The 13,703-nt window shown below is 33.4% G+C and overlaps 1 protein-coding gene across 1 annotated transcript; it reads right to left on the bottom strand.

Annotated features, from left to right (window-relative positions):
* Positions 1-1,801: 1,801 nt before the first annotated feature.
* Positions 1,802-6,561, bottom strand: LOC111913520 (calmodulin-binding protein 60 A). Its single transcript, XM_023909221.3, has 9 exons — positions 6,143-6,561; positions 5,951-6,014; positions 5,772-5,848; positions 5,600-5,663; positions 5,052-5,128; positions 4,491-4,978; positions 4,244-4,404; positions 3,925-4,128; positions 1,802-2,572 (listed from the first exon to the last, which is right to left on the bottom strand). The coding sequence occupies exons 1-9, from the start codon at positions 6,382-6,384 to the stop codon at positions 2,084-2,086; spliced, it is 1,866 nt and encodes a 621-aa protein (XP_023764989.1). The 5' UTR covers positions 6,385-6,561; the 3' UTR covers positions 1,802-2,083.
* Positions 6,562-13,703: the final 7,142 nt, after the last annotated feature.

Below are 13,703 nucleotides of genomic sequence, written 5' to 3'. Positions count from 1 at the left end.
TATTATAACACCCTACTTTCATTTCTCATTACAATATTATAAGTTTTTTTAAGTACATTGCTTTAATGAGAAAAACATTGAAAGTATAATGTTGTAATAGAAATAAAAGAAAGTATGGTGAAGGTTCTAATGGTAATTTCTCATGAATAGCTAAAGTGATAATGTACTTTGTATTTACACCTTTTTGTTTTTGTTTTTAGAGATTTGTTTTGATTTTTCTACCAAAAAACAAAGTACATTGCTATTTGTTATATTTTCCATATTTAGTTGTAAATGCACCAAATAATAATGTACTTTGAATTTACACCTTTTGTTTTTGTTTTGTGCAGTTAGTTTCAAAGTACATTGCTATTTGTTGCACTTTCATATATAGGGTTTAGGGTTTAGGTATCTAACATCTTTCTGTCTGTCTTTAATAATCATAACACAATCTCTAGATTCCTCTTTTTCTTTGTCCCTATCACTCTGATTGTGATCCACCGACCAAGTTGCTCTCATATGTACCCCCTTTTCCTCCCCCAAAGGCCCAAACCCAAACCTAAGTCACCATGTGGTCTCATGGCACCGATTTGTTCAATTTAATTAAGTTTTTGAACAGTATATCTGAAGTATGTGTGGCACTGAATTTGGATGTTGGTTGGATTATAATTTGAAGAGGGAAATGGCATAATGGTAATTACATCAAAGAATTAAAATTGTTATAATCCTATTTCGGTTTTAATGACCTTCTATTTCGTTAAAAATTATATATTTTGTAAATAGAATTTCATTTTATATAATTGAATAAATGTTCCAAAATACAATGTTGTAATAGGAAGAAATGGAAGCATGCTTCTATTTATTTGCATTTAACACACTTTCTGTGCCATTTGCAGGCTGATGGTGTTTTTCGAATCAAAGCAGAGAACAGTCAGGAAGAATATCTAAGGAATCAATTGAAACGGGATTGATTTAAATTGTTTGGAAGGTATTATTCCGGTATAACTAATAATACTTAATTTATAATTCCATTGCATGGAATGAAAATCAGCCCAGGAGAAGCAATCACATTCCATTCCTATTCTGTAATCCTTCACTCCATTCCATCCCCTTGTTGATTTCTCATTACCTAAAACTTGTGTTCATTTGGTTTTCAGGCAGGATTTAGAGAAGTACCAACTGGAGTTTTGGACCCACTTTTACCTGAACAAGTAATGCAGTGTCAATCAGAGGAATATTGTGCTTCCCTGCTCAACCTTCTACCCCTGACCGAATTTGTCCTACTCGATTAGGCAGTTAACCTCATGGCTGATGTCGCCCAACAAGAACATTTCTATAAAATGAATACACACATCCCAGTAATCCATTGCATTTTATGACATGGGTAAATATGTAATTTACTATTTTTTATTAGTATTATCAAAAAGTGAAACAAATTAACAGACAAAAAAAAACAACACCTTCTGTCCCCGCAAAGCGCGGTAAACACCCATAGTTTCTTATTATAGTTTTTGTTTTTATTAATACTACTTTAATTCAATTAAAGGGACAACATAACACATTGGTAAGATTGCTTTTTCTTTTGCCAACTTACATGCGTGCGATATTTGTCCAAAAATATATGAAGTCATAGAATATTTGCATGTACTACTTTTTAGGTGATTATTTTTCATGAATCAAATCAAGTATTTACTTAAATATAATGAGAAATAGTCAGGTAATTTATCTATATAAAATCAGTTTTATTACATTGTTTGTAATAAATTTAAGAGTAAACTACAAAAATGATCCTTGTAGTTGGCAATTATCGGGTCATAAAAGATAAAAAGAAAACACACAACAACACAACATAATATTATAGTTTTCAAATAAATACAGAAACAAGTAGAAATTTTTTGAAACAACTTGACACGTAATGATCTTAATCTACAACAGAAATAAAAAATACAGACATCAACTCCTCAACTTTGCAAGGGTCGGAAATTATTTAGAAAAAGGGTAAACCCAATGACCATTCAATCATAAACGACTATAAGGCCCACCTTTGTACGTACGCTTAGCCATTGAAAAAGCACCTCATATTACAATTTACAAACCAGATTCTCTAAATCTGCATGTGCTGGATTGGGCTGCAATGACCATTTGTAGCAATTGATAGACTGCGTACTTTTGAGAAGATGGAAATCCATCCTACCACACACCACACAGTCTTCCATTTTTGTGCATGTGAGAAATTAAGATACTGCATATAATCTTCATTCTCGGTATCCATATCATCTCTGGGTTTTTTAGGGGAGTAATTTGAGATAACATGTTCAAATTCAGATGCAGGCCGTTTGGGGCTTTGACTTGATTGACCGGTTAGTCCAACAATAGTATTATTTTTCCAGTGGTTGTGGTTCTCGATGGTTGTAATAAGGCCTGTGTGATTGTTTTTCTGAAGAATCACCAAGTTAAGAAGGCCATTAGGGAGTGAGTTCAGGGTGGTACTGGTGGGTGGCTGAAGATGGTTAATCAGAGCAGCTTCATCTTCGAAAAAGACGACTTCCCTCCACTGTTCAGATGCTGATGCTACCAGCTTTTCACCATCAGCCTGAAAGGAAACAAAATCAATTAAAACCAGTCCAATTATATATCAATTTACCCATCATTAAATCATTATAGTATTATATTTCGTTTCCATTTGTTTAACAAAAAGTTTGGACAATATCTGTAATGTTGGACCAAATTTGTAACAAAATTTGAAATCCGGTCCAAAAGTGTAAATATGAATTATGATAAGCTATGACGGGTGGAAATTGAAAAAAACAGAGTTTGTTACTTTTTTTTATAACATCTTTTAGGTTTTTTGGCAACTTGAAAACAGTTGGAATAGTACATTTTCTAAAAACAATGTCAACTCTTATTTATTATTATTATAGCAGGTGAAAATCGAAAAAACAAAGTTTGCCATTCTTTTATAACATTTCTTGCTTTGTTGGTAATTTGAAAACAGTTTAAACAGTTTACTTATAAGGCAAAGTGTGTTTACTTTTTCTTCTATCCCACAACCGCAAACAGTATAATTAATGGTTCAATCGCTACTATAAATATTTAAATGGCTAAATCGTCACATTCATACAAATACAAGTGATGTTTTTGTATTTAGGGGTGCAAACGAGCCAAGCTACTCGCGAGCTACTCGAGATCGGATCGTTAAAAGCTCGACTCGAAATCGATTTTAAACGAGCCCGATCCGAGCTCGAGCTTAATATTAAGCTCGTTTATTAAACGAGCTCGAGCTCAAGCCTATGTCATTAAGTTTGATTAGGCTCGCGAACCTAAACGAGCCTTTATATAATATAATTTAATATTATTTAAATATATTAAAATAAAAACATATTAGGGAAATTATGGATTTAAGGTATTAGTAAACGAGCTTCTTAACGAGCTCGAGCCGAGCTTAAGCTTATTTAGACACGTCAGATAAAAAACGAGTCGAGCCCGAGCCCGAGCCGAGCCGAGCTTGTATAATTCCTTACGAGCTCGAGTACAAGGAAGCTCGAATCGAGCCGAGCTCAGTACAAGGAAGCTCGAATCGAGCCGAGCTCGAGCTCGAGCCTTATATAACTTAAACGAGCCCGATCCGAGCCTGACCAGGCTCGGGCTCGGCTCGGCTCGTTTGCACCCCTATTTGTATTTTCCGAGAGTAATTAAATGGGAAGTGATTTGTATACAACAGTTTTTTGTCATACACAACAATTCATGAATTATATAGTTGTACAATACAACATTTTAAAGCACCAATTGTTGTGTATGAAGAAAAATTGTTGTGTACGGATCAGCTCCCTAATTAAATAGATCAACTAAAGAAAGAGTATCACTTTGTCATTTAAACAGTTCATATGTTGAGAACCGAGATATTTATGAGAGTCAACTAGATCAACTAAAGAGAACAGAACTTACCTTTTTCTCGTTGGAAAGCTTATAGAAAGGAAGGAAGAGAGAATCGGAAACTAATCCCACCAAATGTCCATAAACATTAAAAGCCACACCATGTTTGTTTTGATCATCTCTTGAATTAAGGTACAAGTATATCCCATTATCGTCCTTACACTTGTGTGCATGGTCCATTATGATCTTCCAGTCGTTAGGACGAACCTTAAGTATCTGCAGATAGGGCAATATTAATGACATGATTGTTACTATGATTGAGCAATTAAGTGGACATTAGCTAGCAAGCACTCGGATAGAAACTGAAACAAAAAACAAGCAAAAAAGTTACATCTTTGAGCTTCTCTGGATTAATTGCATTGAGAGTACGGAGGTCCATCACAGTTTTTATGTTTGCTTTTATCAAATGTTTAAAGCAATCACTACGATGGTTGATCCCATGTAATCGATACACTTCGTCGGATGAGGATGGATGCTCATGCTTGTTGTACTCTGAAAAGTGAAAACAGAAACCATGGAAATATAATATCAATTATCAAATCAAATGTATAAAATAAAACATATATATAGGTACTTACTGAAATTGCGCTTGTCTTTAAGGAGAAAGGATTCTGTTTTTGCTTCTTTTACCCAAGTGCCAAAAACAGCATCCTTTGACCTTGCACCCAGCCTACACTTTCTCTTTCCCTTCCAGGTTGAATTGTGTGTAAATGAAATCTTATTTACGTAAACAATACCTTCTTTTAGTTTTAGGGAAGTGTTTCCTTGAAGTACTTTCTTTCCATTCCATTCATGGATGATCTTATTGTTAAATTCACAAGAAGTCCAATTCTCTGTTTCAGAATCATCATAATCACCCTCAAGAGCTATTATTTCAATTTCTGTTGCAGACTCGGCCCCAGTCTTCACAATTTGCCCTGAGTTTTGATCAACCAAAGTTACTACAAAGGGTTTATTGTCTTTTCCTTCAATATTCTTGCCTGTAGAAACTGGTGTTGAGATTCCATTTGAGAATTGAAATTGGAAAACCGATGATCCTGAAGTACTTGCTGTATTACCAGAATTCCTGATAAAATTACAACTACTTGTAAGCCAAATTTGTAGTTATCAAAAAGATCTACCAATGTTTTATTCTTTACCGTGTCATGCCCCTCCACAGATCAATGCTAGATTTCTCTTTTATCACCGAAAGAAATTTTTGCTGCATTGTGTTGATCTGGGATACATGAAGCAAGCATAAGTGTTATTCATGGTACTCACTCGGTATATGACAATCTTATCTACAACATTGATGGAAAAGTGTTGAATGATAAAATAATTGCAAGATGAACTCGACAAAGGAAAAACCTTGAATCAAAGAAACCCCCTTGTAGTGTGCTTGGCTTATTTGAAGCCCTAGACCTAGCCCAAACTACTTCACAAAGAAAATTCCTATTTACACCTTTTCACACACACACACACACATATATATATATATACCCAAATTATGTACGCTTTTGAACTAACATATTTAGTAGGAAACTATATAAGCTAATGACAGTAAGGTCATTTGCACAACTAGAATCAGAAACACAAACACCTTTTATAACATTTTTTATAACATTTTATTGAACTTTATAGAGTATAATGTATGGATTGTAAAAAGATGATGTGACACTCTATTGATGAGAAAGAGAAAGAGAGTTACATCTGCAGAAATTATAGGCCATAAAGTTCCCTTACATAAGTTGACCACTTGCTCCATTTCCGCCCTGTGAAATAATTCAGGAACATATTATGCATTGCTGATATCAGTGTAATTCATAAGCACCGGAAAGAATATACAGATTTTAGCAGAAAAGGTATAAGAATCTTATTACTGGGTTGAAGCAGTAACCCTTGCGAGTTCATCAACTAAATTTGTCCTTGCTCCTGCTCCATGGTTGTTATCTTCAGACTGTTGATTAACCACCGCCATTTTCAATTTAATTTCTCCAAACATAAAAGATTGTGTAAACGAGAGAGAGAGAGAGAGAGAGAGAGAGAGAGAGATTTTCACATTGACATGAATCGTAGGCCACATAATTTTAAGGTATAGGCGAATCAACCGCTCTTTTTCCGCCCTGCGAAAACAGCGACGTGAATAGTAAACACTTGATGAACAACAGATCGTGCAGTCTCATGTAACTAATTTCAGTTTAGTTCATAAGCTAGAACATATAAAATTAGGAAAAAATATAAATTTTCGTACTCTTTTGAAGCATTAACCCTAGCGATATCATCAAGTGAAGTTGTGCTTCCTCCTGATCCATGATTGATATCATCTTCCAACTGCTGATTCACCACCGCCATTTTCAAATTGTTCAAGCTCAAAGTGTGTGTGTGTTTTCGAAAGGTGTTAATGCGACTGATTTGCTCGTGCAATCGAGCTCCGACTTTTATCGATAAAACGGAGCAAATGGCCCACCACACCGCGTTGATCTCAGGCGCCATCACTAAACAAGAAAAAAAAGTGTTGTCACCAACAATGACGCGACCTTTTTTTGGGTTCGTTATAAGCAGTTATATGCAGAATCTTTAAAGTTGCTCTTTGCCACCAACGAAATGTCTTTTTTAGATAGCCGCTCTAGGGTTGGTTGGGATAGAAAGTTCAAAGGAACATCATTCTAATCCTGGTGGATCCATATTTTTAGTTTATTCTTTTATTTTATGAATAATTCATGTTTATACATTACTAAAAGCAATAGTATTGCTATTTAAATAATAAATTCACTTTTTCAATAACTCGTTTTGAGATTGACACGTCAATTATTATCTTTGAAACCGATCAAAACTCTAAAGTAGTACACATCAAATGTGATAACACGCTTTACATGTCATAGGATAAATTGAGTTAACTATAATATCATATATTTAAAATAGAAACATGTTCAATGCGTTACCCAATAAAGAGTGGTTCGGACTAATGATACCAAATGAGATTTTGAGTTCAAATGTTTTTAGATGTGTGTATATACTTTTAATAAAAAAAACTTAATGGATATTTCATACAGAGTAAATGATTTGACTTTCATCATTATATGAATTTCATTTAAGTGTTGAATTGACAATACAATGCCCTTTCCTTTGGCTTATATGGAGTAGGAATGAACGTTTTGACCAAAAAATTGAATCGGAACCAGAACCGAATAAGGAGTGAGTGAGATATTCGGTTTGGTTTTCAGTTCTTAGTTTAAGTGTTTGTTCGTTTTTTGGTTTTTTCGGTTCTGGTCTGGTTCTAGTTCCGAACACCTTCTTAGATAACACATTTCTTAATAGAGCCGAACCGAATAATAACCTATTAAACTATTCGGTATAGTTCCTTGTTCTTAGTTTAAGGTTTATTCAGTTCCAGACCAAATAACATTCTTAGATAAACTTTTCTATTTTCTGACCAAAGAGATCAATGAGGGATGAAATTGGATCCCAGAGGATAATTTTCAACGTCTTTTGCTAGATCTTATTTAGATAGTGGCACTCTCGATAAACTTTTTTTCCTTTAAGATGGAACTCTATTGTTTTTCTAAAGTTGAATGCATTAACTTGTATCTACACAAATAAAGTTGGTTGATAAATAGATTCATGTTGATATTGTGTTATCCCCTATTTTCTGTCTCTCATAATGACCCTATTGACGATCTCTTCATAATTTGTCAAGTTGTGAGACAAATTTGGAGTCAAATAGGAAGGTGGTGGGAATTAAATACCACTTGTCATACCACGATTGTAGATTGACCAATTGGTTAGGATAAAACAACCTTGAACGCAGCTCAAAGAAAATCGTTTGATATAGTCAGTATCACAACTCTTTGGAATTTCTGAAACAACATTGTGTTGGAGCGGTTAAACCAAGGAAATGAAGATTTTCGATAAGAATGTTTCCTATTCTTCTTTTTGGCTTTTTATTAGAAAGAAAAAAGTATAGAATGAATTGAACCTGTGATTCACAACCCTAATTTTGCTATTTCCTTTTTGTAATCTATCATTTGTTCTAACATATGTTGGTGATTTTAGTGTCACCATGTCATTTTAAGTAACTGGAACTAACATGTGAGCTAAGAGACTTCATAATTTGTACTCTAATATATGTACGAGGTTGTGCGGAGTGCATGCATGTATAAGATCGAATTAGAAGTCGGTTCGACGACTAGTCGAGGGTCCGGGGGCAGCGCCCCTGGGTCCGGGGTTTCCAAAGGGGCAGTGCCCATTTGGCGGGGTCTAGGGCAGCGCCCCTAGTGGGGTCCAATGGACAGCGCCCCAAAAGCTTACCGAATTTTACATATGGGAACATAGTGGAAAATTCAATTTCTTGAGGGTGATTATGGTAAAACTAACGAAACTCGTTAGTTTTGGCAACCCTAAATCCTCATTAAATCCGGATTATCATGACTTTCTTCCAAAGAAACTAATGACGGCCCAACCCTAATGAAACCCTAATCTCGTTTAATATATAAATAGCTCTTCCTCTTCAGAAGAGGGCCACGATCTTAAGCTCTCGTTTTTCATCATATTTTCACATAATCCTCTATCATATTTGCTTACGTTTTCCGTGCCTAGAAACGTAAGTGTCCACTTGGATTATCCTAGGCTGAATTTCTTGTAACTCAGGCATAAGATAGAAATATCAGTTCAGAAAGTGATATCACGATCCAAGTCAGTATCCAGATCTCCACCACAAACCCTAAATTCCACTGCAACATCTTGCTAGTAGTTAAAAAACCCCTTTGGTGTTCCAAGAAAACAATGGCCACGTTTGTTTATTGTCTGGTTCTAAAGGATTTGGTTAGGAGATTTTAGTTTTAGATGCTTAGGGCTTGTTTGGCAGCGAGTGTTTGAGAGCTTCTACATTTTAGCTTTTAACAAAAAGCTACATTTAAACAATACATTTTGTTTGTGAGTACGAGCATTTAGTCTTGTTTAAACAAAAAATTTAAAATTAAAAAGGTACTTTATGTAGCGTTTAAAAAATATTGAGTTTTTTTAAGCAATTTCTAGAATTTCCTTTAATATATTTATATTTTTAAGCAATTATTTTTTATGTAATTTTACACATTTCAAAAACTTTCAATTTTTTTTGGCAAACACTTATATAACAAATAAAAGCTACAACTTCCAACTACTGGCTATTAAATTCCACCAACTACCAGCTAATAGTTAGTTTTGCTAAATACGCCAATATGTTAAGGGTTTACAACTTATCTTAAATGTTTTCCCAAACAAGCTTTATTTCACAACTTTTTCACCAAACGCATAACAACATAAACATTCACTTTCAAGCTTCATTTTGAGGATTTAAAAATTGGTTGATATTCTTTGAACTTGCCAAAATCGCCTGCATGAACACCTTATCTTCTTTAGGAATGTATAATGAATGTATGGAAGAACAAATTTAGAATTTCAACACTTACCATATATAAGGTGTTCATGCGGGCGATTTTGGTCTTGGTCACTAACCTTTTAGTAATATATTATACATAAATAACAACGTGATATGGTCTTGGTCACTATGCGACCTTGCTGAGTTGAGAAACCCTAATTCTCAGCCTTTAGGCCATATTTAAAGGCACTAACTCCGAGGTTTTGCCTCATTTTTCTAAAAGTAACTAAGAACGAGAATTTCATTTTTAGTACTTAAATTTTTTTTACTTTTAACGAGACATTGTCTTATCGAACCCTTTTAGCTAACAACAATCCACCACACAAAGAAGGAATGAGTGAAAAGACTTACATTTAACGGTCACTTTATAGGTTGTTTCCTTATACCTATCTTATAACTTGGCTTTATGAATTGGGTTTGGTCTTGATTCGACTATATATATATATATATATATATATATATATATATATATATATATATATATATATATATATATATATATATATATATATATATATATATATATATATATATATATATATATATATATATATATTCCTTTATAAACTTTTATAATTATATGTGGGGTGAATTTAAAATAATTTAAATTTGGATGATTTAATTAAATTTTAACTAATTAATTTTTTAAATCATGATCAATAATTCAAATCAATCAGACATATTTATCTTCCTATTTTAATTAATCAGATTTAAACAATTGAAGATAATAATTAAAACTAAAGATAGACCCTAAATTTGAAATTATTGCTAAAAATCCGAAACCTCAAAAACTCGGTAGGCCGCACCGCATCCTGTGACAACAATTTCTTTTGCGAATTTTTTGTTAGTTTTATACATTGTGCATATAACAAAAAACTAAGGATTTGATTTCACTGTTGGGTTTTATTTGCAACCATACACTAGACTAAGGCAACGAAAACATTCAAAACTCATCCGAAGTGTACATGCACCCTAGGATGTAAGTTTTACTATTGTAGCAATGTAATTTTAAAACTAACCTAACAAGCTAAAAGCGAAGGGATTAAAAAACTAACCTTTTGACAAATCGATTTATCCTTGAAGCTTGAATCCTTTGATCTCTTGTTGCTATTGGAAAAACTAGTAGCCAAAGTAGTGTACCTCTAATGGTTCACACCCAAAAGTCAATTACCCTTGAAACTAAATGCGAGAGATATGAGAAAGGTGAAAATCAGATTTTGTAGCCTTCCAGGAGCTATGCATGGGACGAATATATAAGCACCCCAAGGCCCCTTTATATAGTTACAGTGGTAACAATTAAATATTAAGATTTAATCCAGATTCAAATCGTTTCCATATATGTTACTAGGATTAATTATAGAAGCATCCAAGGGGTCTTCTAAAACCGTCCATGCTATAAGCCTTCCAGAATGTCCATATTGTTCAACTATTGAACCATTAACATTCAGTCCATGTACCTCTAGATTAATTCCAATTAATTCTAAATTAATTATAATTAATTTTAACTAGTTTATAATTAATTTATTAACATGTAATAAATTAATAAACCATTTTCTCCACCTCCTAAAACTATATCTAGCTATTTGTGCTCTTTAGGGCAACCCCAAAGGACTTTTTCATTATTCCCAAAGTTACACCAATTATTTATGATATTTGACACCTATTTCCAACAATGACAACTTAAATTTTGGTCTTAGAGCTCTTCGTAATGATGTTTGTAACCTAGCTAAGTACATCAGGGCTAACACGGTGATCAAGGTGTATGCTGAACATGGAAACAAAACTTTATTAACATATTTCATGTCTCTAATGACAATCCCATAGTTGTCATTGAGGAATTGAATGCATGATGTGGAAAATAAAAAATGGTAGCAATACAACATATCATAGTACGATGCATATTGATTAAGAGAAAGAACAGGAAGAATCTTGTGACAATGATTTTCTATTGGATAAAGAGAATAAAGTAGACATGGATGACTTCAAAATGAGCATTGATCAAGATGTTAAGTTCACATATAGTGGGTTATAGGAAGAAATTGTACCTAATGCAGGCGATGAGAGGGAAGACCTAGAAGTAACTGAAAATGAAGAATGGGGTTCATTGGAAGAGGTTTTTGATGATGAGAGGAACGAAGAGTGCCATTAGAGAAAATAGGGACAGAAAAAAGGTGTTCATGTGGAGAGGTTCACAAAGTTACTCTTTATATAGGGAACATGTAGAAGAAAAAGAAAGATATAAAGAACAAGGTTGACACACATGCTTTAGAAACTAGATAAACTTGAATTAAAAAACTGATGGTGTAAGTGTTGGATTAGTGTCTAAGTTCATAACTATTTTGGTATGTACTTGACCCGATGGTGCATGGTCCTTTTGGGTTGCCTTCACCAAAGCAACTTGATTGGAGAAATAAATAAAAAGAGAGGTTATTATGATTTATTAATATGTTATAAGAATAATATATTAAAGGAGAAATCATATTTGTTTAATTAATATTGGTCAATAATTAATTAAGAATTAATTTTGTGATCAAGTGTAATTAATTAAACTAGAGGGGCTGAATTGTAATTATGTGATAGTTGCAAAATAGGGCGATGGTTATCCTTGTTAAAGGATGGACGAATTCAAGGATAAGGATATCCTTAAAATCGTCCAAGGTCCAAGAGATAGGGATTTTCAAGGCTTATCTTGTGGTTGCTTGATGGGCAAGTAACTAGATAAGGATAAGGACTGAAACCCTAATCCCAACCCTATATAAAGACCCCTAAGGCCTTAGGATTTCATGCACTTGATCCCTAGAGCATCTAAGGACGAATTTCTACCTCTCTCCTCTCTCTTTATACCTTCTCCACTTGCTTATGGTGTTTGTAAGCCATTAGAGGAGTGACACTTGTGACTCTAAGCCTTCCAAAGTCAATTCAAGGAGATTTGGGATTGTTATTGCTACATAACAATCAAGGTAATATCTTAAACCTAATTACATGTTAATATTGATTCCCATATGCTAGAATTAGGGTTTATAGCCTTGGATAACTTGCATGTACAATAGAGAAACCTAGATCCAAGCATTAGGGTTTGTATGAGCACATAGGATGTCTTATGACGAAAACCCATCAGTGGTATCAGAGACTAGACTGGTTTCTATTGTATTGATGCTTGGTATGGTTGAAAAATTCGATTTTTTGGTTTCTGGAGGCTGGACTCGCCGAGTCCATGGTGACTCGACGAGTCCAAGTCTGACTCGACGAGTCAACTCGTCAGATGGGGATATCTTCGCGATTTCTTGCTGTTTTTGCTTATGGATAGTTACCTTATCATATTAGATCAATATAAATCCGATTTTATGATATATTTGACTATATTCTTGATCTAATTGAAGATATTTATCAATTAATAAAATATTTGTTTCCTAATGTGATAAATGATTAATTATTTTGATTAAATTGGTAAATTGTTTTGCAAGAAATCATTAAACAAATCAAATATGGATAATTATGTGATTAAATGCTAATTTAAATTATTTGTTGTTTGATCCTTGTTGTTATGAAAATTTTCATATTTTCCCCTTAGGTTTTATAGTTTAAATTTGAACCCAAAAGTTTTGTTGTTTTGAAATTTAAATAGTTAAAACCCTAATGTTCTGAAAAAGGTTTCAAAACTTGCCCTCAAGTTTTGGAATTTAAATTTTGATTAATTGTTTAATTTTGATGTATATTTAAATTCTAAACCCTAATGTTTGAAATGTTTCAAAACTTGCCCTCAAGTTTTGGAATTTAAAAGTTGATTAAAAGTTTAATTAGGAATGTTAAATTCTAAAACCTTATTATAGTTTTGAAAAAGTTCAAATCACACCCTTATGGTTTTATTAATTAATTAAGGTGTATAATTAAAAGAGGTTTAATAAATCCATAAAAGTTTAGGTTTAAAATTTAATTGAATTAAAAGTATGATTGTTAAATTTGACCACCTAATATTTTAAAAGTGTAAAATACACCCTATACTATATATATAACATTAAAAGTCTAACATTATATATATGTATGAGTAAAAGTCAGTCTTACCGTTAGTAGGCCTCATTCACGAAGCTGGTCTATAAGGGGTGTTTAAGGAAATTGCCTATAAAATGGCGATTGAATGGGTATCCACTCTTACCCACCGCACTCTTGACTAGTGGAGGGTCGTTAGCCGAACGGGTAGGATAGGACGAAACCTTCCATTATAAGTATAATGAATTATTAAAGTAACTAAATGTTTTCATAAAATTCCCAATCTTAGTTACTTAGGCAAAAGTGAATTGATGCAATTCCATGAAATTACACTTTGTGCCCTTGCAAAGACGTTAGTGGAGCGTGTGTGGTTTACCGGCACACTAAATGGTTCTAAGCAAAGGTAGCA

The sequence above is a fragment of the Lactuca sativa genome, chromosome 1, assembly GCF_002870075.4.
Source record: "Lactuca sativa cultivar Salinas chromosome 1, Lsat_Salinas_v11, whole genome shotgun sequence".
NCBI classification, from domain to species: domain Eukaryota; kingdom Viridiplantae; phylum Streptophyta; class Magnoliopsida; order Asterales; family Asteraceae; genus Lactuca; species Lactuca sativa.
Note: the sequence above shows the minus strand (reverse complement) of the source record. Positions and strands in the feature narration are given on the sequence as shown.

Excerpts from the sequence above, each read along its gene's own strand:
- LOC111913520 (XM_023909221.3), bottom strand. The coding sequence starts at position 6,384 with ATGGCGCCTGAGATCAACGCGGTGTGGTGGGCCATTTGCTCCGTTTTA. Across the intron at positions 5,664-5,771 it reads AGGGTTACTGCTTCAACCCA|GGCGGAAATGGAGCAAGTGG; the intron begins GTAATAAGATTC and ends ATTATTTCACAG. Across the intron at positions 4,979-5,051 it reads CTGTGGAGGGGCATGACACG|GAATTCTGGTAATACAGCAA; the intron begins GTAAAGAATAAA and ends TAATTTTATCAG.